Consider the following 22,872-nt stretch of genomic DNA (forward strand, 5'->3'; position numbering starts at 1 on the left):
AATGTCATTCTTGTATTTCTTTTGTGTTTAATTCCACGCATTCAGGGTGAGATCGTCTTTTGACTTGCTCCAAGTTTTTTCTAGTTTCCTGGTTTGTTTCTTTAGGTTTTTTAGTTCCTCGTTGAACCATGGTGAGGGTTTTTTCTTTGTGTGTAGAGTTTGAGTGTAGCGGAGCAATTTCATCTAGAATAAGTTTGCATCTGTGGTCCCATTCTGCAAGGAAGTGGTCTAAGTTTGGATCTATTGACCAATTGTTGTTGTAGATTTGTTGCCAGAAGGTTTCCTTGTCAATTCATCCTCTGGTGTTGATTGTTATTTACACATAATACTGCAAACACCATTATGTTTAATATGTTGTATTATTGTGGTGCACTGTTTTGGTTTTTTGGCATATAATTCCCCAGAGTATATTCAGTGTGAATATTACTTTCGGTAACAGTGGTATAGAACGGGAGGAGGTGGGGGGAGACGGCTAGAGCAGCTTTGCCAGAGAAACTAACAGGCTTATTTTCGAAAGAGAAGGACACCCATCTTTCGACACAAATCGGAAGATGGGCGTCCATCTCACAGGGTTGCCCAGATCGGCATAATCGAAAGTTCACAGGGGCATGTCGGAGGCGTAACGAAGGCAGGAGTTGGACGTACCTAACACATGGGTGTCCTCGACCCATAATGGAAAAAAAAAGGCGTCCCTGACGAGCACTTGGATGACTTTACCTGGTCCTGTTTTTCGTACGACCAAGCCACAAAAAGTTGCCTGAATTGACCAGATGACCACCGGAGGGAATCGGGGATCACCTCCCCTTACTCCCCCAGTGGTCACTAACCCCCTTCCACCCTCAAAAAATATCTTTAAAAATCTTTTGTGCCAGCCTCTATGCCAGCCTCAAATGTCATACTCAGGTCCATCGCAGCAGTATGCAGGTCCCTGGAGCAGTTTTAGTGGGTGCACTTCAGGCAGGTGGATCCAGGCCCATCCTCCCCCACCTGTTACACTTGTAGTGGTACATGTGAGCCCTCCAAAACCCACCAGAAACCCACTGTACCCACATCTAGGTGCCTCCCTTCACCCCTAAGGACTATGGTAGTGGTGTACAGTTGTGGGTAGTGAGTTTTGGGGGGCTCAGCACACACGGTAAGGGAGCTATGTACCTGGGAACAATTTATGACATCCACTGCAGTGCCCCTTAGGGTGCCCGGTTGGTGTCCTGGCATGTAAGGGGGGACCAGTGCACTACGAATGCTGGCTCCTCCCACGACCCAAAGGCTTGCATTTAGTTGTTTCTGAGATGGGCGTCCTTGGTTTCCATTATCGCCGAAAATCAGAAACGACCAAGTCTAGGGATGACCATCTCTAAGGATGACCTAAATTTCAGGATTTGGGCGTCCCCATCCATATTATTGAAACGAAAGATGGACGTCCATCGTGTTTCGATAATACGGGTTTCCCCACCCCTTCGCCGGGACGTTTTGCAAGGACGTCCTCAGTAAAACACCCTTTCGATTATGCCCCTCCACGGGGTCCTTTTACAAAGGTGCGCTGAAAAATGGCTTGCGGGTAGTGTAGGTACGGGTTTTGGGCACGTGTCGATCCATTTTTAGCGCGCCTGTATAAAAGGCCTTTTTAAAAAATTTTGTTGAAAATGGACTTGCGGCAAAATGAAAATTGCCGCGTGTCCATTTTGGGTCTGAGACCTTACCATCAGTCATTGACCTAGTGGTAAAGACTCATGCAGTATCCGGGCGTTAATGACCTATGCGCGTTCGTTACGCGTGCCTGAAAATAAAAAATATTATTGAGACACGTATATTGAACGCACACCAAATATGAAATTACTGCAAGAGCCATTCGGTAGTCGGGCTATAACTCCATTTTGGTGCATGTTGGGCACGCGTAGACGCTTACGCGGCTTAGTAAAAGGGCCCGTAAGTTGAGGAGTCCTTCCTGCTGTGTTCAAAAGTGAACCGCTGTCCATTTACTAATGACATAGGTGTCACCCCTCACCCCAAGGATTTTAACTTGATCTGCCCCAGCCTCACCCCCTTTAGCCTCCCCAGACGTCCAATCACCAACCACCTATGCCTTATCAATACTGCTACAGGTGAGAAGCATTGCTTTATCTTACCCTCCACCCACTTCCTCAGAAAATGACATCCATGTTCATGTTTATTTATGTTTCTTTTTTAAATTGAAATTTTATTGGTTTTTTTCCCATTGTTCCTAAAAAATATTTTATAATTTGTGATAATTTAGTCACACAACGTAATATTGGGAATCATTTCATACCACTATTCTAAAAAATAAGATTTTCTCCTGATCATTATCACATTTTTGAAGTCATCTTTTGAAAGAATAAAAGTATATTTGCATCGAGCTTAAATAATTTCATTTTTTCTTTTTTACAGTGTATAGATAATATAAGATGCAATGGTTTGATGACAAATGTATTTGAAGAAAATTCTAAAGTTACTGTTCCACACATGATTCGGTGAGTACATGGTATCTTTAAAATGCAGAATCTTTATATTTTCATTATTACAGTCTAGGATGCAACTTGCTTGTCAAGAGCTCTTTTTCTTTCATGCAAAATTTTCCCAGCTTAAAAATTCCTTTAGAAATAGAAGACAAATACAGTGCACTCCATTTAAGTGCACGTCGGATAAGCATAAGCTCTGTTTAACTGCATGCCATACTTCAGTCCCGTTTTTGTTACCATCAATTTCTATGAGGACAAACTTCGGTTTAGCGCACCACTAAGTGCAAGATTCGGTTATATGCAGGAAAGACTCAGCATAAGACTCAGCATAAGCGCACGCATGGAATATGGAAGCCGATTGGTGCGTGACAACCAATGAGATTTCAAATTTACTGCCTCTTTAACTGCCACAGGCAGAATAAGTGAAAGAATGTTGTTAGGGTGTACACTGGGGTCGTCGTCGCGGCGGAACTGTAAGACTCTAACACTGGCTGAACGAATAGAAGTTCTTAAAAACTTAGAAAACAAACAAAGTCAAGCATCTATTGCTAAAGAATATGGTGTCAATCCAATTCAAATTTCATGTGTCTTGAAGCAGAAAGACCAGCTTCTGGAAGACTGGCAAAACAATACAAATCCACAATGGAAACAGAAATGGGGGGAAAAGCTGAGGAGATAGAAGATGCTCTTCTTTGGTGGTTTTCTCGAGTCAGGAGCAGACAGTTTCCTGTCAATGGTCCACTGCTTATGGAGAAAGCTAATCAGCCAGCTGAAAGTCTTGGACTAACTAAATTCAAAGCCACTGTTGGATGGTTGGAAAGATGGAAGGAGAGGAACAGCATAAAATTCAAGAAACAGCATGGTGAGAAACAAGACGCTGATGACTTTGGTGCTGAAAATTGGGTTGTTTCAGTTCTTCCTACCATCTTGAATGAGTTTGCACCTCATGACATTTTCAGTGCTGACGAAAATGGTCTCTACTGGCGAGCGATTCCTGATGGAACACTTGCATTCAAACATGCCGAAACTACTGGAGGTAAAACATCGAAGGACCGACTGACAATCCTCTTTTGCTGCAATATGGATGGGAGTGAGAAGTTGGAACCCCTCGTCATTGGAAAGAGCAAACAGCCCCGTTGCGTCAAGAAAGTTAAGCGACTTCCTGTGTCATACAAGGCTAACGCAAATTCATGGATGACTGGGGTAATTTGGAAGCAGTGTCTAAAGAAGTTAGACACTAGAATGCGGGCACAAAAGCATCAGATTTTGTTGCTTTGTGATAATTGTGCTGCACACAGTGATGATGTCAGGCTGTATAACGTCAAGATGGGCTTCCTGCCACAAAACACTACCTCTCTGATCCAACCTATGGATCAGGGCATAATAGCCAATTTCAGACAACATTATCGGACTCTTGTGCTACGTCGTCTGATGAGCATTATGGATGACCAGACTGGCAAGGATAAACGTGCTGTTAAACTGGCTCGTAATCTATCCCTGTTGGATTCCCTACATATGCAGAAAGAAGCCTGGAATCATGTTACACAGGCCGGTGTTACTGAAGAGGAGTTTCATCGCTACGTAGCTGTTGATTACGATCTACAAACAGCTGAAGACAGCACTGATGTCGAGATATGCGCCTACAACGCAGGCAACAGCTGATGATGGAACAGATGAAGAAATGAGCAGCGAGGCACATGCTGAAGAAATTCAACAACCTCTTCCTGTCACTTTTGCAAGAGCGCTGGAGAGTCTCAACACCGTGCGGGCCTATCTGGAGGCCACTGGATGTCAGTGCTATGATAGTTTTTACCGTCTGGCAGACGTAGTCTATGGAAATCACAGACCCAAGAGTGTACAGAGGACTATAACTGATTACTTCAAGTAAGCCTAATGTCAGTTAACTGAGACTGTATACTGTACGTATAATAATAAACAGTACTGTATATATGTTTATCAGATGTCAAGCTTCTTTGGGTCTGGTTAACTGTTTACTAAGCCACGCTGTAGGTGCGCACACTTTATAGCACGCTCTAACTGTAGAGATGCCCATAGGAATATAATCGATGTCTCTATTGTTCAAATGTGCTAATTTTTAGTGCCTGCTAAAAAGTTAACGCACCCATAACACGGCTTAGTAAACAGGGCCCTAAGACTTATGAACTAGTCTGGCACTTTTAGGTTCCCAAGTCAATGCAGATGTAGTTAAATATCCTCTGAGACAGGAACTTTGTATGAACATGTAAAAAAAAAAATCATGATTACCAGCTTTTTATATTTACTCAAACTGTGTACAAGTAACAAGAGAAAGTAGCATCAAGATGTTTCCCATTTTGTACTTGACTAATGAAGTATATAGACAATAGTTTATGTCCGAGACCTCGCCCTGATGCAACATAGCGAAACATACGAACCATGTTGGTGGTATTGGTCCTATGAGAGACATACATCATTAAGATAAGTTTTGAAATAGTTTTCATATGGAGTTTTGATAAAATTTTAAAAAGTGCAAAAGTTTTAAAAGATGGACTGATGAAGAAATGTGCAAGTCACAAGGATGTTTGCCTTGTGTGAAACAAGTCACTGCTGAGGTCCATGATAGTACATGATTGCTTGTTTGACAAGTTAAGAGCGCTGTGCTTCTTCTGGACACATTGTTTAATATTGCCCCCGTTAGTGAAAGTGATTCTCCTTTTGGACTTCTTCAGATATGTCCTCAGGGTTTTTTAATTTTTAGGAAAATAACCTCAAGTCTAATTGTATGACCAGTTGCCTTAGCATGAAGGACTACAGCTGATTTTTCCATGTTGCACAGCTTGTGGTGTCTCTTATGCTCTTGTAGCCTTTCCTCTATGGTGTGTCTGGTCTTACCAATGTTCAATTGGCTTTCTGTGTTGCAGAACTTGTGGTGTTTCTTATGCTCTTGTAGCCTTTCCTCTTCATTCAGAGTCCCACCACCATGTAGCCACAAAAAGAGGTGCCCTACATACACTATTGAACAGAGCGCTATGAGTTTGCAACCTGGACAGTCTTCAGAAAGAAAAGGACACCCTCTGGGACACATTCCTAGCTAATAGGTACAGCAGAAGGGACACTTCTTGAGCCCTACAATTGCTGGACAACCCAACCCATGAAATCAAGAACAACCATTAGATGATGACCTGTGACAGAACAGAAACTTGTAGTGCTCCACTCTCCCCATGGAGTGATAGATTGCATAGGAAAACTTGAAAAATAACATAAAAAAGCCTACAGTGCACCACAGAAACTGGCATCCACACTCACACATGTCAAAGACCAGCAACCTCTGCTCCAAACCCCTGGAGTGTATGAAATTCCATGCAGTTGCACCCAATTGTACATTGGCAAAACTGGATGCACTGTAGAGAAAAGGCAACAAGAGCATGAGAGACACCACAAGCTCTGTAACACAGAAAAATCAGTTTTAGCCTTTCATGCTAAGGTCGTACAATTTAGGTTTGAGAACACAAAAATCTTGGGAAAAGAAAGATCGTTGGTGGCCGAAAAGAATTAAAGAGCAATAGAGATAGCAAGACATGCTAATAACTTCAAAGGAGACAAAGTGCTCATCCTAAACAAAGCATGGCAACCACTCATTCAAAAGAAATTTAGCACAAAAAGGACAGGGGCCGAGGACAAACATCTTCTTCCCCCATCACAAAGTTGTAGAATATGGCAAACAGAAATCCCACCCCCCCCCCCCCCTCCAGTGGCATAACTGTCCCAATGAATTAACAGCTTCATTCTAGCCAGAATTTAAAATTGTGGCCAACGAACTTTCCTTCCAAAATTCAAATTTGTGACCAACAGACTTTCCTGCCTCAATTTCCCACCAAAATTGCCCTCCGTACTGAGGAAACTATACACCTCAAATCCCGCCAATCAGGTTTGAGAACCTATTATATATAAAGACAAACTTCAGACCTCACAGCATACCTTGAAGAAAGCCATCAGTTCCATGTATTCAGACGTGGCAAGACCCAGACAATTGCAACAATCAACTCCTTTTGCTCATCTATCAATACATTCACTCTGCAGCTAGTATGAATAAATATATACAGTACATAGGGATTAGAGAACAGTGGTCAATGCTGTTATTGGGAGACCACAACCCACGATTTAACGATTAGAATGGGCCCGTGGTAGAAGATATAGGAGCAAGGTGGCAGGTGATTGGTGATGGATATGATGATTGTAATGGGGGAAGAAATACTGTCAAGGTGAATGGGTTTCCAGATCCCGACACCTAAGAATATGCATGGACTGATGACAGGGAAACAGAAGAAGCAGTAGTGTGGAAGTTAAGCTTCACCACCTGAAGAGCAAAGCAAAGATAATCAGTTAGAAAGAGTAGGGAGAGAGGAAATGGAGGGTACAAGAGAAGGAGTAGAGCAGAGTGCAAGAAAGGAAGGAGGGGAAAGGGGTGAGGTGGGGTTGTGAACAGGAGACTGGCATTCACTTTCCCTGCTGCAACACCTTTCTTCCTGATGAGAACAGGAGCTGGACAGTAGGCTGCTGTCTTTTCCACTATCTCATTTCTTTTAACTGGAATCTTCTATGGATTCACTGCCTAACTCCTCAGATTATGTCACTGTGATCACTTCTTGAAGAAAGTACTGTAGTAAAAAAGTTCATTCCACTCTACTGTGACAATATCAATATGTTCTCTGCTGAGTACTGATTTTAGTACAAGGATTTAAAGGCCCTTTACAAAAACTTGCATTATTTACTATGCAAATTATATAAATGTTCCCCATAATTCGCACAGAATTGTGAAAACTTTGCAGTTGAATTTTCTATCACCTACTGTTGAATCCACACTTAAACTCCTGCAGGAAACTGGAATTGTAATAATAATGAATGGAGCAATAACCATGCATTTGATCCATTGGATACAGAGGTTTCACTTTTTTCAGTGATTTGAGATTGGACATGTCAAGTTTTATATTTTATTGCATTAATAAAAATCAGAGTGTAAGGATTTTAATCCATTTTGCTGTGTAACTGAATTATATACAATTTAGCTCTGCGATGTATTTAATTACTTGTTGCAGTCAGTGAATGTTCTTTAAATTGTCAGTGTATTTACAGTACCATAGCAAGACTACTTTTTAGACTAATGTCATTAGCAGTTGTCATCCTATCAAAATAAAAATGAAAAAGTACTGATCTGTAAAATTAGTACTGAAAAATGGACATTACACTTAAAAATTTAAATAATAAGTCACCCGCATGCTGGAGGGAATGGGATATAGTTAACCTAAAAATATACTTTCCCTCTAATCCTATAAATGGTACACACAGTTAGGTGTGCCAATGCATGCGTAGTTATAGTATAGTACCACTTAAGTGAATAACTTAATTGGCTCTTGGTGTTTATTGGCAATAACCATTAATAATTGTCCTTAACTAGCACTGATTAGCACAAATTTCCATGTACGCACATAGGCGAGTTATGACCCAACTTTATAGAGTGCACACCTAAATTGTCTAGCATGTAACTGCACAGGGAGCATTCATATGGAAGGGCATAGGTGGGTCATGAGTGTTCTAACTATTCTAGGGTTCATTTCATAGAATACTTATCAGTTACGTGTGCCACATTTAGGTGCACACATTTACAGCTGCCATAGACCTGGCGTAAGTGGCCATGCCTAAATGTTAGTGCACAAATGCCGACACACTACTATTCTGGCAATTATGTGCTTAATTGCTGTTATAGAATTCACTGTGCACAAAATTTAGGCGCCTAACTTGAGGCAACCTTTTTTGAATTGACCTCTTGTCCCCTAATGCTACAAACTTTTACACCCAAATTTGTGACGCGCACAAAGTTGCACATGCATTTTATAGAATAGGGTCAGTTACATAACTTAATAAGCTAAAAAGCTGTTAATTGGCATTAGTTAACTAATTAGTGTTAATTGGCATAATTAGGAGTTACATATGTAACTTCCCCTAATTGGTATTCTAAGAACATAAGAATAGCCATACTGGTCAGACCAAAGGTTCATATAGCCCAGTATCCTGTTTTCAACAGTGGCCAATTCAGGTCACAAGTACCTGACAGAAACTCAAATAGTAGCAACATTCCATGCTACCAATCCCAGGGCAAGCAGTGGCTTCCCCATGTCTGTCTCAATAGCAGACTATGGATTTTCCTCCAGGAACTTGTCCAAACCTTTTTTAAACCTTGATACACTAACTGCTGTTGCCACATCCTCTGCCAACGAGTTCCAGAACTTAACTATTTATTGAGTGAAAAAATATTTCCATGTAACGTCATTGAGTGTCCCCTGGTCCTTGTGCTTTTTGAAAGAGTGAAAAATCGATTCACATTTACCCATTCTACACCACTCAGGATTTTGTAGACCTCAATCATATCTCCCCTCAGCCATCTGTTTTCTAAGCTGAAGAGCCCTAACCACTTTAGCCTTTCCTCATATAAGAGGAGTTAAGAATGTAAAAATATAAGAATAGCTATATCGGGTCACACCAATGGTCCCTCTAGCCCAGTATCCTGCTTCCAACAGTGGCTAATCCAGGTCACAAGTACCTGACAGAAACCCAAATAGTACCATTCCTTGCTACCAGTCCCAGGGCAAGCAGTGGCTTCCCCATGCTGTCTCAATAACAGACTACGGACCTTTCTTCCAGGAACTTATCCAAACCTTTTTTAAACCCAGATATTCCAGCTGATGTTACCACATTCTTTGGCAACGAGTTCCAGAGCTTAGATTCTTTGAGTGAAAAAAATTATTTCCAATGTTTTATTATTTTGATCGCTCTTCTTTGATATGCATGAAAATTCCAGGGCGTGCAACTGCAAGAGGATCATGGTCTTGGGATGGGCATGGGCAGGTCAAGAGGTGTGTCTGGCAGTTGTGTGTTTGGGTTATAGAATACCTGCATTTATGTGCCTAACTGCCTAGAGTTAGGCACGAGTATTTACATCAACCATTTATCTAGCATAAGTTCTTGCGCCTAAAGTTAGGCATGTAAATGTGAACTTACACTAGTATTCTAGAACAGCAATTGCACACGCAATTGCCATTATAGAATCTGGGCTCAGGACGCAGCATCCCAGTACCTAATTTCAGGAGATCTTTTGAGAATTACCTCTTTGATGTACTTATATGCAACACATAAATGGTACACACAGTTAGGTGTGCCAATGCGTGTGTAGTTATAGTATAGTACCACTTAAGTGAATAACTTAATTGGCTCTTGGTGTTTATTGGCAATAACCATTAATAATTGTCCTTAACTAGCACTGATTAGCACAAATTTCCATGTATGCACATAGGCGAGTTATGACCCAACTTTATAGAGTGCACACCTCAATTGTCTAGCATGTAACTGCACAGGGAGCGTTCATATGGAAGGGGCATAGGTGGGTCATGAGTGTTCTAACTATTCTAGGGTATTAAAGCAATAGAAATGTAGGAATCAAAAACAGATCTTCGGATGTCTTGAACATGCTAGCTGCCTTATCCAAAAAAAAACCACATTTTATCCCTTTTTTATAGGGGTCGTCAGTGCATTTTGGATTCAGGTTCCAGCAAGGGCAGGAGTGACTGTAGATTACTCCTGCCCACCCACTGGATCCCAGGAACTTTTATAGGTTACGGGTAGGGTGGCCGTTCTTGGCTTTGGGGTTGGGACTTCCCAATTGGAGGGAGTGGAGGAGTAGCCTAATGGTTAGTGCAGTGGGCTGAAAACTTGATGTATGTGTATGTATAAATGTAAACTGCTTTGGTTGTACTACAGAATGGCAGTATATCAAATCCATGACCCCCCTTTGGGTAAGGGAGGATGGTCATGGGCTAATCTTGTGGGGAGAGATATTGATTGGGCTAGGGGCTTTTTGTTGGGGAGAGGGGTACACGGAAGGCTAAAATATAATATGTTGCTAGCCCCTTTAAGAGATGGCCCAGAAGCATCAGGATGCAGCTTCGCAGCAGTGGCATAGCTCCAGGGGTCTTAGGGGCCCAGGCCCTCCCCATTCCAGCCTCAGGCCCCTCAACCCTGATGGCCAGTCAAGTGCCTGTGTTTTAGACACTACTGGCAGCCCTCCTGCTCTCTTTACCACTGTTTTTCACCGCTGTCCCACTTTCTACACAGCTGTCCTTCAATTTTCCGGGCCCCTTTTTTTTGGCAGTGCGCATTCAAATTTACATGCACCACTTTACAGAATATGCCTAGCAAGTTGTGCGCATAAGTTCTAATTAATGTCAATTAGTATCAATAATTGCTTAAGTGGCAATTATTGGCATTGATTGGCTTGTTAAGTAATTAAATTGCATGCATAAGGGAGATCACGTGATGCATGGCTAGAGAGCGGGTGTCGTTGTGCTGAGCTCCCGCCTCTCCCGTGCCGTTTTCATTGATTAAAAACTTTACCTTCGCCGCTTTGAAAAGCGGGAACCACAGTAATGGCGGTCCGATAACTTGGGGCATCGCTGGGAAACATCGCGGAGTCAAACAGGTAAGTGATGGCCGCTAAAACGACGAAAAAAGACAGCGCACGGACCCGCACAGCGGAAACCAAGATGGCGGACGAAGAGGGAGAAGGTCTGAAGTCAGTGAGCTCCATGTGGGCAGCGGAAGTGGTAGCGGAGGTCTCTGCCATGCTGGGAGCGTCGGTGGATCTAAAACTACAAACGATCACGGGGCAATTAGGAGGCATTGATGTGAAGCTGGAGAACATTCATTCAGCGTTCTCCCAATATAAACAGCGGCTCTCTGACGTGGAGGACCAAGCCCAACAACATGAGAAAACGCAAAAAGACCTGGCAAGCAAGGAGGAAAGGCTGGAGAGTAAGCTTGAGGACCTGGAGAACAGGGCTCGCAGGAGTAACATCAAGATGGTAGGTCTGCCAGAAAAGATCAAGGACTCAGGATTGAGAGATTTTCTGGAAAGCTGGCTACCAAAAATTTACACATACAATCACTAGCTGGGCCCTTAAGAGTGGAGCGTGCTCACCGGGTGGGACCTGTAAACTCGAAAGACCCACGCCCCCGAATTGTTATCTTCAAAGTTCTCAACTTTGCTCACAAGCAAGAGATTTTTCGAGCCTTTCGGAAAGGCTGGGATTGTACAGTATGAGAATAACACCGTGAGCTGCTTCCAGGACTTCTCAGCTGGAGTGTCTCTACAGCGGCGAGCTTTTCGTGAGGTGTGTCAACAGCTATTTGCAAAAAAAATCCAATTTGCTTTGCTTTACCCGGCCCGTTTAAAGATATGGCACAATGGGAAACAGTCCATGTTCTCTTCAGCAGCAGAGGCTATGCAGTTTATAAAGCGGGACTTGGCTGCTGAAGGTCCAGTCTGAACGGGCGTCCGAGGAGACCATGCTGGAACATTGAGGATGGTGATTCCTGGAAGCTGCAGTGGAGCGTGCACACCATGATGTTGGGACAAAGTTTGGTAATTTAATAGCCCGGAGTGTGGTAGCATGCTAAGGAACCGTGGTTGCAGAAAGGGCTCAAATGTACCTGTTATCACTGTTTCAAATGTTAACTGTTGAGTTGAGACATAAGACCTCCACTTAAAGGGAGGTGGACATTGCTTTACAATTTGGCTATTGAAAGGGGTGGTGGGTCCTCTATGTTAGGGAAAGGGGGGGGGGGTTACTATGCTAATTAATGCTGGAGGATTTTACAGTGCAAATGTGGGTTAAAATGGGCAGTGGGCTAATAAGGGGGTTGGTGCTATGGTATAGTGGGGTTTTCATGAAGAAGGTATCATACTGGGTGGAAGATAGAGAAGGGTGGCGGGGGGGGGGGGGAGCTCACGTGATCCTAGGCCATGGTAGTACTATGGAGTAGTTCTAGGGTAGGGAAGGGGGGGAGGGGGGATAGGAGCGGGAGGGAGGTATCTGAAAGAGTTTCATTTTCAGGGACAGAGTCAGAGGGGATTGGAGAGAGGAGCCCCATGGGCTGGGGGGGTTTCTCTCATTTTGTTCAAATGTATAACCTTTCTTATGTTAATATTAGATTTCTGGTGCATTGGGGTCACTTAAAATTGTCTCTTGGAATATTGGGGGAGTTTCGTCCCCCATAAAGCGGACAAATGTGATTCAGGCACTGAAGCGACAACAAGTGGATATAGCCCTATTGCAGGAGACGCATCTGTCATCAAGGGAACATTTAATGTTTAAGACAGGCTGGGTAGGATCTTTGTTAGAGGCCCCAGCAGTGGGGAGGAAGGCCGGGGTACTAATTCTCTTTAGAAAAGGTTTACAAATTAAGATAACCTCCACAATAATGAGTTTGGAGGGTCGTTATATTGTGGCTCAGATGGAAATCGAGGGCCAGAAACTGGTGCTCTGTAATGTATATGCCCCAAATGTGTTCGATAAAAAGTTTTTTTTCAGGCATTAATCTCCAAATTAACCAAGTTTAAAGGGGGGAATATTATCATGGGAGGAGATTTCAACTTAGTGGTTGACCCCCTGCTTGATAGATCTGGCTCTGGTGCTGGGAGTTCGGGAGGGGGTGCTCGGGCCTTATCCCTGCTTTGTGATGCATTGGATCTTGTGGATGTGTGACGAATTTTACACCCATCGGATAGAGATTTTACTCATCTTTCCAGAGCCCACGCGTCCCAGTCTCGCATAGATTACTTGTTTGTTTTGAGCCCTCTTTTTTCGCAGATGGTGCAGGCAGAGATTGGTCCTTATGCTGTCTCAGACCATGGCTTGGTTTGGCTGAGATGGATAAGGCCCATAAAGGGGGGTGACATGCGCCTTTGGAGATATCCCTTAGATTTAGTAGGAGATCAGAAATTTCAGACATTTCAGACATTTCTAACAGAGAGGATGGCGGATTATGAATTTCATAATGATATTCACAGACAGCAGCCGACCCTTTTTTGGGAAACAGAGAAAGCTGTATTGCGAGGGGATATTATTTCTTACTGTGCTAGATCTCGGAAGCTTCGAGATAAGGAGATTTTGCGTTTAGAGTTGCAGGTTCACAAATATAGGAAGCTATATGGCTGGAACACTACTGCTGAGAATAAGTCACTGCTTTTGGTCACGCAGAAAGAACTCAACGAATTACTACATCTGTAAAGTCCCAGTTTTATTATAAATATAAACTATTCCAATATGGTAACAAGGCAGGGAAATTGTTGGCGAACATGGTTCGGAGTAAAAGTGGAGCCTCCAGAGTTCTACAACTGAAGGCTTTAAATGGGCAGCTGTTGAGAACAGATCAGAGTATAGCAGACCATTTTGGCCAGTTTTACGAGGCCCTATACGTTAGACTGGAAGATGAGGGGCTGAGTGCTGATATGTTTTTAGATTCTGTAGAGCTACCCAAATTGTCCCCTCGACAGTTGCAGAGGTTAAATAGCCCAATTGTGGAGGGAGACCTTATGCTAGCATTGCAACAAAGTGCTTCTCATAAAACGCCGGGTCCGGATGGCTATCGTATGGAGTTCTATAAGCAGTTCTATGAAAATCTTAAGAGACCGCTTTGGCCTTGTTTAATTCTATGGTAGCGGAGCGGACTGTGCCGGAAACAATGAAGGTAGCTCAGATTGTAGTCATCCCAAAGGCTGGTAAGGATATGGCAGACCCCAGATCGTATAGACCAATCTCCCTTCTTAACGTGGATGCCAAATTATATGCTAAGATATTGGCAAATAGGTTGGCTCGGGTACTCCCAGATTTGGTAGAAGAGGCTCAAGTGGGGTTCATGAGGGGGAGGACAGCGGTTCGGAATATCCGTGCTATACTGGCCTCCTTAGAGACTATGAAATATAAGCGTTTGGCTTCTCTGTTAATCAGTTTTGATGCAGAGAAAGCTTTTGACAGGGTGAGATGGCCCTATTTGTTTGAGACTTTGAAGCAATGTGGTATCCAGGGGTTCTTTCTAGATGCGATTCAGGTGCTGTATCTGGAGCCTTTGGCATATGTCTGGGTAAATGGGGTCCGCTCCCGCTCATTTAACATCTTTCGAGGCACAAGGCAAGGGTGTCCGCTCTCTCCTCTACTGTTTGTGTTGTCCTTAGATCCACTGATTAGAGCGATACAAACCCATCCAGAGATTAAAGGAGTGCCGATAGGTGTCTCGCAGTTCTTGCTGTCGGCCTTTGCGGATGACTTACTGGTGCACTTGACACAACCTTCCCAGTCACTCCCGGCTTTGTTAGAACTCTTTCAAGAATTTGGCGATTATGCAGGGTTCAAGCTTAATTATATGAAATCTTTGGCACTGGCCTCCTCAGAGGAGCAGAAGGGGAAGTGGGGGCAGATGTTTCCGCTTCGGTGGGCGCAGGGTTCGTTTTGTTATCTGGATGTTTGGCTGTCCATGAACTCAGTTGATATATATCGATTGAATGTGAATAGACTGCTAAGCGCTACGGAGACAAGGCTGAATAGTTGGGTGACCTTGCCCCTCACACTCTATGGGCGCATTCAGTTGTTTCGAATGGTGGAATTCCCCAGGTGGCTCTATTGTTTAAGGTTATTGCACGTCCTTATATACCACCGAGATTTTAAATTGTTATATCGTCTGCTTAGACGGTATTGTTGGGGAGGGAAAAAGGCCAAACTACCATTATCTCTGTTGATGGGCCACTGGAAGGAAGGAGGACTGGGATTACCAGACTTGAAACGGTATAATAGGGCATGTCTGTTGAGGCACTTTGGAGACTGTTTTTTTGACCGAGAAGATTATACACCTCGAAGAATAGAGGGTCAGTTCTTTGCCCCTTGTCATTTTTATTTTCTGTTACAGGCGCCTAGAGCTCACGTTCCAGAACATCTGCGGAATAGCTTGTTGCTGACATCTTTGCGGACTCTTTGGAAAGATCTGTTGTCATTTGGGGCTTGCAGAAAAACACGTCGGATATGTTACCTATTTGTGGAAACTTATTTTTTAAGCCTGAGATGGAATCCTGGTGAAGGACTGCGATGGACTGGAAATAGTTCAAATGAGAATGAAGTGGATAGAGCACCGTTCACGGAAGAAAGTGTGTATCAACAACTTGAAAAGCTAAAGGTGGACAAAGCCATAGGACCGGACGGGATCCACCCCAGGATATTGAGGGAGCTCAGAGAGGTTTTGGTGGGTCCTCTTAAAGATTTGTTTAATATATCCTTGCAGACGGGAAAGGTTCCGAGGGATTGGAGAACGGCGGAGGTGGTCCCTCTTCACAAAAGTGGTGATAGGGAAGAAGCTGGAAACTACAGGCCAGTAAGCCTCACTTTGGTTATTGGAAAAGTAATGGACCCGATGCTGAAGGAAAGGATAGTGAATTTCCTGGAAGCCAATAAGTTGCAAGATCCGAGACAACATGGTTTTACCAAAGGGAAATTGTGCCAAACAAATCTCATTGAGTTCTTTGATTGGGTGACAGGAGAATTGAATCAGGGACGAGCTATGGACGTAATCTACTTAGATTTCAGCAAAGCTTTTGACACGGTTCCCCACAGGAGGCTCTTAAATAAACTGGATGGGCTGAAGATAGGACCCGAAGTGGTGAACTGGATTAGGAACTGGTTGACGGACAGACGCCAGAGGGTGGTGGTGAATGGAATTCGCTCGGAGGAGGCAAAGGTGAGTAGTGGAGTGCCTCAGGGATCGGTGCTGGGGCCGATTCTGTTCAATATATTTGTGAGTGACATTGCCGAAGGGTTAGAAGGTAAAGTTTGCCTATTTGCGGATGATACTAAGATCTGTAACAGAGTGGACACCCGGGAGGGAGTGGAAAACATGAAAAAGGATCTGAGGAAGCTAGAAGAATGGTCTAAGGTTTGGCAATTAAAATTCAATGCGAAGAAATGCAAAGTGATGCACTTAGGGAATAGAAATCCACGGGAGACGTATGTGTTAGGCGGGGAGAGTCTGATAGGTACAGGCGGAGAGAGGGATCTTGGGGTGATAGTATCTGAGGATTTGAAGGCGACGAAACAGTGTGACAAGGCGGTGGCCTTAGCTAGAAGGTTGCTAGGCTGTATAGAGAGAGGTGTGACCAGCAGAAGAAAGGGGGTGTTGATGCCCCTGTATAAGTCATTGGTGAGGCCCCACCTGGAGTATTGTGTTCAGTTTGGAGGCTGTATCTTGTTAAGGATGTAAAAAGAATTGAAGCGGTGCAAAGAAAAGCTACGAGAATGGTATGGGATTTGCATTACAAGACGTATGAGGAGAGACTTGCTGAACTAAACTTGTATACTCTGGAGGAAAGGAGAAACAGGGGTGATATGATACAGACGTTCAAATATTTGAAAGGTATTAATCCGCAAACGAACCTTTTCCGGAGATGGGAAGATGGTAGAACGAGAGGACATGAAATGATATTGAAGGGGGGCAGACTCAAGAAAAATGTCAGGAAGTATTTTTTCAAGGAGAGAGTAGTGGATGCTTGGAATGCCCTCCCGCGGGAGGTGGTGAAAATGAAAACGGTAACGGAATTCAAACATGCGTGGGATAAGCATAAAGGAATCCTGTGCTGAAGGAATGGATCCTCAGGAGCTTAGTCAAGATCGGGAGGCGGGGCTGGTGGTTGGGAGGCGGGGATAGTGCTGGGCAGACTTATACAGTCTGTGCCAGAGACAGTGGTGGGAAGCGGGACTGGTGGTTGGGAGGCGGGGATAGTGCTGGACAGACTTGTACGGTCTGTGCCAGAGCTGGTGGTTGGGAGACGGGGATAGTGCTGGGCAGACTTATACGGTCTGTGCCCTGAAGAGCACAGGTACAAATCAAAGTAGGGTATACACAAAAAGTAGCAAATATGAGTTATCTTGTTGGGCAGACAGGATGGACCGTGCAGGTCTTTTTCTGCCGTCATCTACTATAATAGGATATTTCAGGTTTGGAGGCATTTAGGCATTAGTCGTCTGGAGCATCTTTTAAATAAACAAGGGACGCTGTTAAATTTGGGAGCTTTAGGTATCGGCTATGATATGAACAACATTTTTGCCTATCATCAAATAACACACTATGTGAGGTCTTTAGAATCGGAGGCTTTGAGATCCAGACATTGTCATCGGGTGAGACAATTTTTGGAAGGAGGGGGAACAGATCGGCTTTCAGTCTCGAAGTTGTATTAGTTGTTGGGGAAACTGCCACTTATGAAGGACAGAGAATTAATAGGAATGCGTTGGGCTCGAGACTTAGCTAGGCCAGGATTGTCCTTGGACTTTGATATATTGAGTTCTCGGATTCCGGAGATGACCGGTAATGCAGGCCTCCGTGAATGTCAATACCGAATTCTTCACAGAGCATACCTCACAAAAACTCAGCTTTTTCAGATGGGCGGGGTGGAAGACCCTTTGTGTGAAAAGTGTGGGAGGTTGCCAGGATCTCTATGCCATTGTTTGTGGGAGTGTTTTCAGGTAGAGCATTTTTGGACCGCTGTCTTGCAGTATTTGTCCTTTTTGCTGGGCTCTAAAATTGTCTGCTCTCCGATGGGTATACTGCTGGATAAACATGAGATCTTTGTCTTACAGAGCAAATCCGGGAGGCACCTGGTTTGTAAGGCCTGTTTGGTTGGTAAAAGGTTGCTACTTTGTCAATGGGTGGGTAGTTCTCTCCCGGATTTCTGGCACTGGAGAAATAGATTTCATGAACTGATGCTTTGTGAGCACCGGGGAGTAAGAGGCTCTTCTAGGAGGAGGAAGACTTTCTTGGACATTTGGGGCCCATATATTCAGTTACTACATACAAGAGGTAGAAGTCTGGTACTAAATTCCCTTTGATTCTGAGGGAGGTGGGCATAGATTATAGGTTGGCTAATTTCTGGAAGATACCTTAGTGGGGGTTGGAAGGGAGGAGGGAAGAGGGGGTGGGTACAGTACGGGGGGGGGGAGCCTGCGGGGTGGGAAAGTGATAGTGGCACTACAAGGATGCGATGTGTTTCTCCTGCTTTGTGGGCGGTAAATGGTTGACTGGCAGAATTACAGTACAGGGCGGGGAAGAAATGAAACTCAGTAAAGCAATGCAATAACAAATAATGACCACAGAATGTTGTCAGTAGTTTATATTTTATTTTGAACTTTGTTGAACAATACCTAGGTTGCTATCTGATACATTTTTAGAATTTAATATACAGGTTTCTTGACAACGGTTATGTACGGAACTTCTGCATATATATGACAATGCTAATAAATACATTAGTAAGAAGGAAGGGGGGGAGAGGGAAAGGGAGAACTGGGGGAGGGGGGGGGGAAAGAAAATGTTGATGATAGACGTTCAGCTGTATTAGTACAGGTTTGAATTGATTATTACCAGATTTATACTGATTGGCATGGAAATGTTTAACATGTGCATTCATCAATAAAAAAATTGTTAAATCTAAATTGCATGCACAAATCCAGAATACGAACAGATATGCACACACAATTTTAGTTACGCTGTATAGAATCCAGGGGTAAATGTGTGTTTGGATTTTTAAAATGTGTACACTCAATAAGGAGGTTTAAGAATCAGAGTTAATTTACTGTAGGTTATTGGGTAATTCTCAATAGATCACCTAAAGTTAGGCATCGGGATGATGTACAACTGCCGTTCCTTGTCATCTATACCAGACCAGTCCAGACTAATGAGTTGTGTCCATCTACCAGTGGAAGGAGACAGAGAAAATAGTTCCAAGTAAACCGCCCCTTAAGGGTATCGTGCAGCCTGGAACGTTCAGTATTTTCTCTGTCTCCTAGCGGATTGTAGACGGATCGTGCAGCTGCTCTGGATTGCTGTCTGGTAGCTCCTGTCCCAGATTCTTCTGGTGACAGTGGAGCCAGGGGTGTGCTGGTAGCCGTGTTGGGGCTAGTTTTAGATGATACTACTACTACTACTTAACATTTCTAGAGCGCTACTAGGGTTACGCAGCGCTGTACAGTTTAACAAAGAAGGACAGTCCCTGCGCGAAGGAGTTACAATCTAAAGGATGAAATGTCAAGTTGGGGCAGTCAAGATTTCCCGAATAGAGGTGTAGTGGTTAGGTGCCGAAGGCGACATTGAAGAGGTGGGCTTTGAGCAAGGATTTGATCCTGAGTTCCTCATCTGCCAGCTAGGGTGATATCCAGTGACCCTGGTTCCCTCCCCTCCCCTACCTCCCTAGCTGTCTTTCTAGCAGGGTGATGGTTGATTGTGGCATGGAGTAACTTGTCTCCCCTGTGGGGTTCTTCTGTTCTGTGGTGGTACATATATCTGAATTTCTACCTCTGAAGTAAACCTTTATTAATTCCTGTCAGTAGTGAAGAAGATTGTTTAAAAAAAAAAAAGAAACAACTTTGTTGTTCCTTCCTTCTCTTGCCTGTTACCTGATTTATTTTCCCGCTTGCGAAGTTTCTTTGAATTTCGCTGTGCAGCGTCTGATTATGATCTTGGCCCCTTCCAAGCTGGTACCAGTTGGTTTGATTTTTTTTTTTTTTTGTGGGTCACGGCTCATGTCTAGATCACGAATCTCAGTTGTTTTTCTCCTCTTCATGGTCCTAGATGGCGGCTGGTTCAGAAGGCAGCCCCTTTGCTGGAATTTGTACTTTTGCGGTTCGGAGGTCTTATTCTGCCATTTCCAAAGTGGGGGAAGTTTCGTTGGCTCCGTTTGGCTACAGGCTTGTTCTTTTTAGTTCAGGGCTATTTTTTCATTCCTGTCAGCCTTACGCTGTTGGTCAGTTCTTTTTCAGACCGTCCGGTGTCTTCAGGTATCTTGCTTGAGACGCCCCTGCTATTTGATTCTTGCAGCACTTTTTCCTCCCTTCCTTAGGGAAGTATGGTTCTCTCGTCCCCATGGATCCCTCCTGTCTGCTCTGGTTTGTCTGCAGGGTACTTTCTTTCTGGCGGGGGTCCAAGTTGCCCTTAGTGTGCAACTGGTAGCTCATATCCCTCTTCTGAGTACCCTCGGGAGTGCCATTCTTACCAGTCTTTTACTTGGACTCAGTTCAGTGTCTATTTATGGGAATGTGCCTTTTTAGGACTAGTTTGCCACAGCTCTTCCTTGCTTTCAGGCGGGAGTTATAGTCTGGCACAAGCGGATTTTGCCTTTTCTAGTTTCAGGCGTCTCCTGGCACATTTGGCACTCATTCCTTTTTCTGTAAGGGGCACAGTTCTTTCCTGCTGAGCAGATCTATTGCTGTGCATCTGGATTATCGCCTCTTAGCTCTGTGCTTTTCTCTACTTTTCTGCAGGGAAGTGGCTCTGTTCTAGGTCTGGAATTTGACTCTCCCTTAGCTGGTTTTTCCGCAGTTTGGTGTTAGTGGCCAGCTTCCTCATTGTTCCTGGCCTGGCGAGAGTTGTTTCTTCCTCACTGCCTTACGGCTGCATTTTGCTTCCTATGGTCTGAGGATTCCAGATCTGTGGTGCTTACCTCCCTCTTGGCGGGAGTTCTTTCTCTACGTTGACTGCTGCTCCATATCTGTTGCTTAAGAGGGCGGTCATTGTGGCTCAGAGACCACTTGGGGGCTAAGAGTGTCTCTTGGGGCACGGGGCTTTCTCTTCTTGTAGTTTTAGTCCCTCTGGGCCAGGGGAGTGCAGCGCCAGCTCTGCATTTCCACAAGTTGTGTTCCTTTCCTGTTGGCCTCCTGGCAGCACCTTCTTCTCTGGCTGTTCCCAGGGCTCCATCTTTGCATTTTGCATGTTGGGCACGGCTCCGTCGCTGCATGTTGGGCATGGCTCCATCGCTCTATATTGAACACGGCTCCATCACTCTGTGTTGAGCACAGCTCTGTCGCTGCATGTTGAGCACGGCTCCATTGCTGCATGTTGAGCGCAGCTTCATTATTCCATGCAGTTCCACCATTACATGTTGGGCATAGCTCCATCGCTGCATGTTGGGCATTGTTCCACAGTTCCAGATTGACTTTAGCTCCATCGCTGTATGTTGGGCATTGTTCCACAGTTCCAGATTGACTTTAGCTCCATCGCTGTATGTTGGGGACAGCTCTATCATGGCATGTTGAGTGAAGTTCCTTCACTGCTTATTCTGCAACCTTTCATCTCTGCATGTTGAACGCAGTTCCATTGTCACATGTTGAGTATAGTTCTTTCTCTGCAGGTCTCAGTGTGGGGCACAGTCCAGTGTCTGCTTGTAGGACACGGCTCTGTGTCTGCTTGTGGAATGTAGCTCTTTGTCTGTGTGTGGTATGCAGCTCTCTCTTTACTCATGGAGCACAGCTCCACCATCTGTTGAGTGTAGCTCCATCTCTGTGTGTTTAGCACAATTCTTCTCTGCAAATTGGGCGAAGTTCCAGGGTGGTATGTGGAGCACAGCTCTGTGACTGCAGATGCTACACAGCTTCATGTCTGCGTAGAAAGCATAGCTCCTTGGCGGCATGTGGAGCACTGCTCCTTGCCTGCGTCTGGAGTGCAGCTCCTTGCCGGTGTCTGGAGCACAGCTCCTTACCGGTGTCAGGAGCACAGCTCCTTGCTGGCATCCGGAGCGGAGCTCCTTGTTTGCATATGGAAAGCAGCTCATTGTGTTTTATACACAGTTCCATTGCTACCACAGCTTCAGTTCTCTAGGTACCTCTAACATCCGGCTCTTTCAGTGGAGCACTGCTCATCCTCTGTCTGTTACTCTCAGCTTCTTCTCTGCTTGTTCAGTGCATTTCTTTCTTTGGCAGAGGTGTGCAACTGTTTCTCTGCCTGTGGTGCATGGCTCAGTTTGTGTGCTTTGAGTGCAAATCCATTTGTTGTCATTGAGCACGGATCCTACTCTGCCTGATGAGCGCAGCTTCGTTTCTGTCCCTTGAGCACAGTTCAGTCTCTGACTGTGAAGTGTATTTTCTCCTTTGCCTGTTGGGCATTGTTTCACCTTGTCGGTCAACCCCAGCTCTTTTCTGCGGGTTGGATACAGTAACTTCTCGGCAGCTGTGGCATACCGCAGTTTAGATTGCTAGACAAGGCTGTCTTGTCTCCTGTTTGCTACCATTCCTGTGGCACCTTTTCTTGCCATAGCCTCTTGGTGGCTAGTGAGAAGCTTCTCCATTGCTGGAGTTTGAATTTGTTTCTGCTCCTTTTGTGGCTAATTGGCACCTTGGGGGTCTTTTCTCCACAGTGTGGCTCTCGACTCTCTTTCCTTTTGTCTTCTTTTGTTCTCTTGGCTCTGTTCTTTCATCCCTAAGTCCAGAGCGAGCTGGTTGAGGAGTACTCTTTCTACGGTTGTACCCTGGTATGCTGTTGCCCTTTTCTTCATGGTTCTATTGAAGAGACTAGCGCTCCAGTTAATTGGTTCTCGCAACTCTGGAGTCTCTTCTTGTTCTGTGGAGTTTGATTCTCTCACTAGGCATGGGTCTGGGTGGTTCCTGGGCCTTGCTTCCTTTTTTCTATGAAGTATGGCACACTGTTTGGGGTTGTGTACTCCTAGTACTTGTTAGGGTCGCTTCATCCGACCATCTTGGACTCAAGGCAGACCGGCAGGTTTGGG

At 44.4% G+C, this 22,872-nt stretch overlaps 1 protein-coding gene across 1 annotated transcript in view; it reads left to right on the forward strand.

Annotated features, from left to right (window-relative positions):
* The window catches only part of RASGRF2 (Ras protein specific guanine nucleotide releasing factor 2), an 839,627-nt gene that overhangs the window by 455,453 nt on the left and 361,302 nt on the right, over nt 1-22,872 (forward strand). The window contains exon 13 of the mRNA XM_030193334.1: nt 2,407-2,489. Coding sequence (XP_030049194.1) covers nt 2,407-2,489 — 83 coding nt within the window. The remainder of the gene's footprint in view (nt 1-2,406; nt 2,490-22,872) is intronic.

This window comes from Microcaecilia unicolor, chromosome 2, assembly GCF_901765095.1.
Source record: "Microcaecilia unicolor chromosome 2, aMicUni1.1, whole genome shotgun sequence".
NCBI lineage: Eukaryota > Metazoa > Chordata > Amphibia > Gymnophiona > Siphonopidae > Microcaecilia > Microcaecilia unicolor.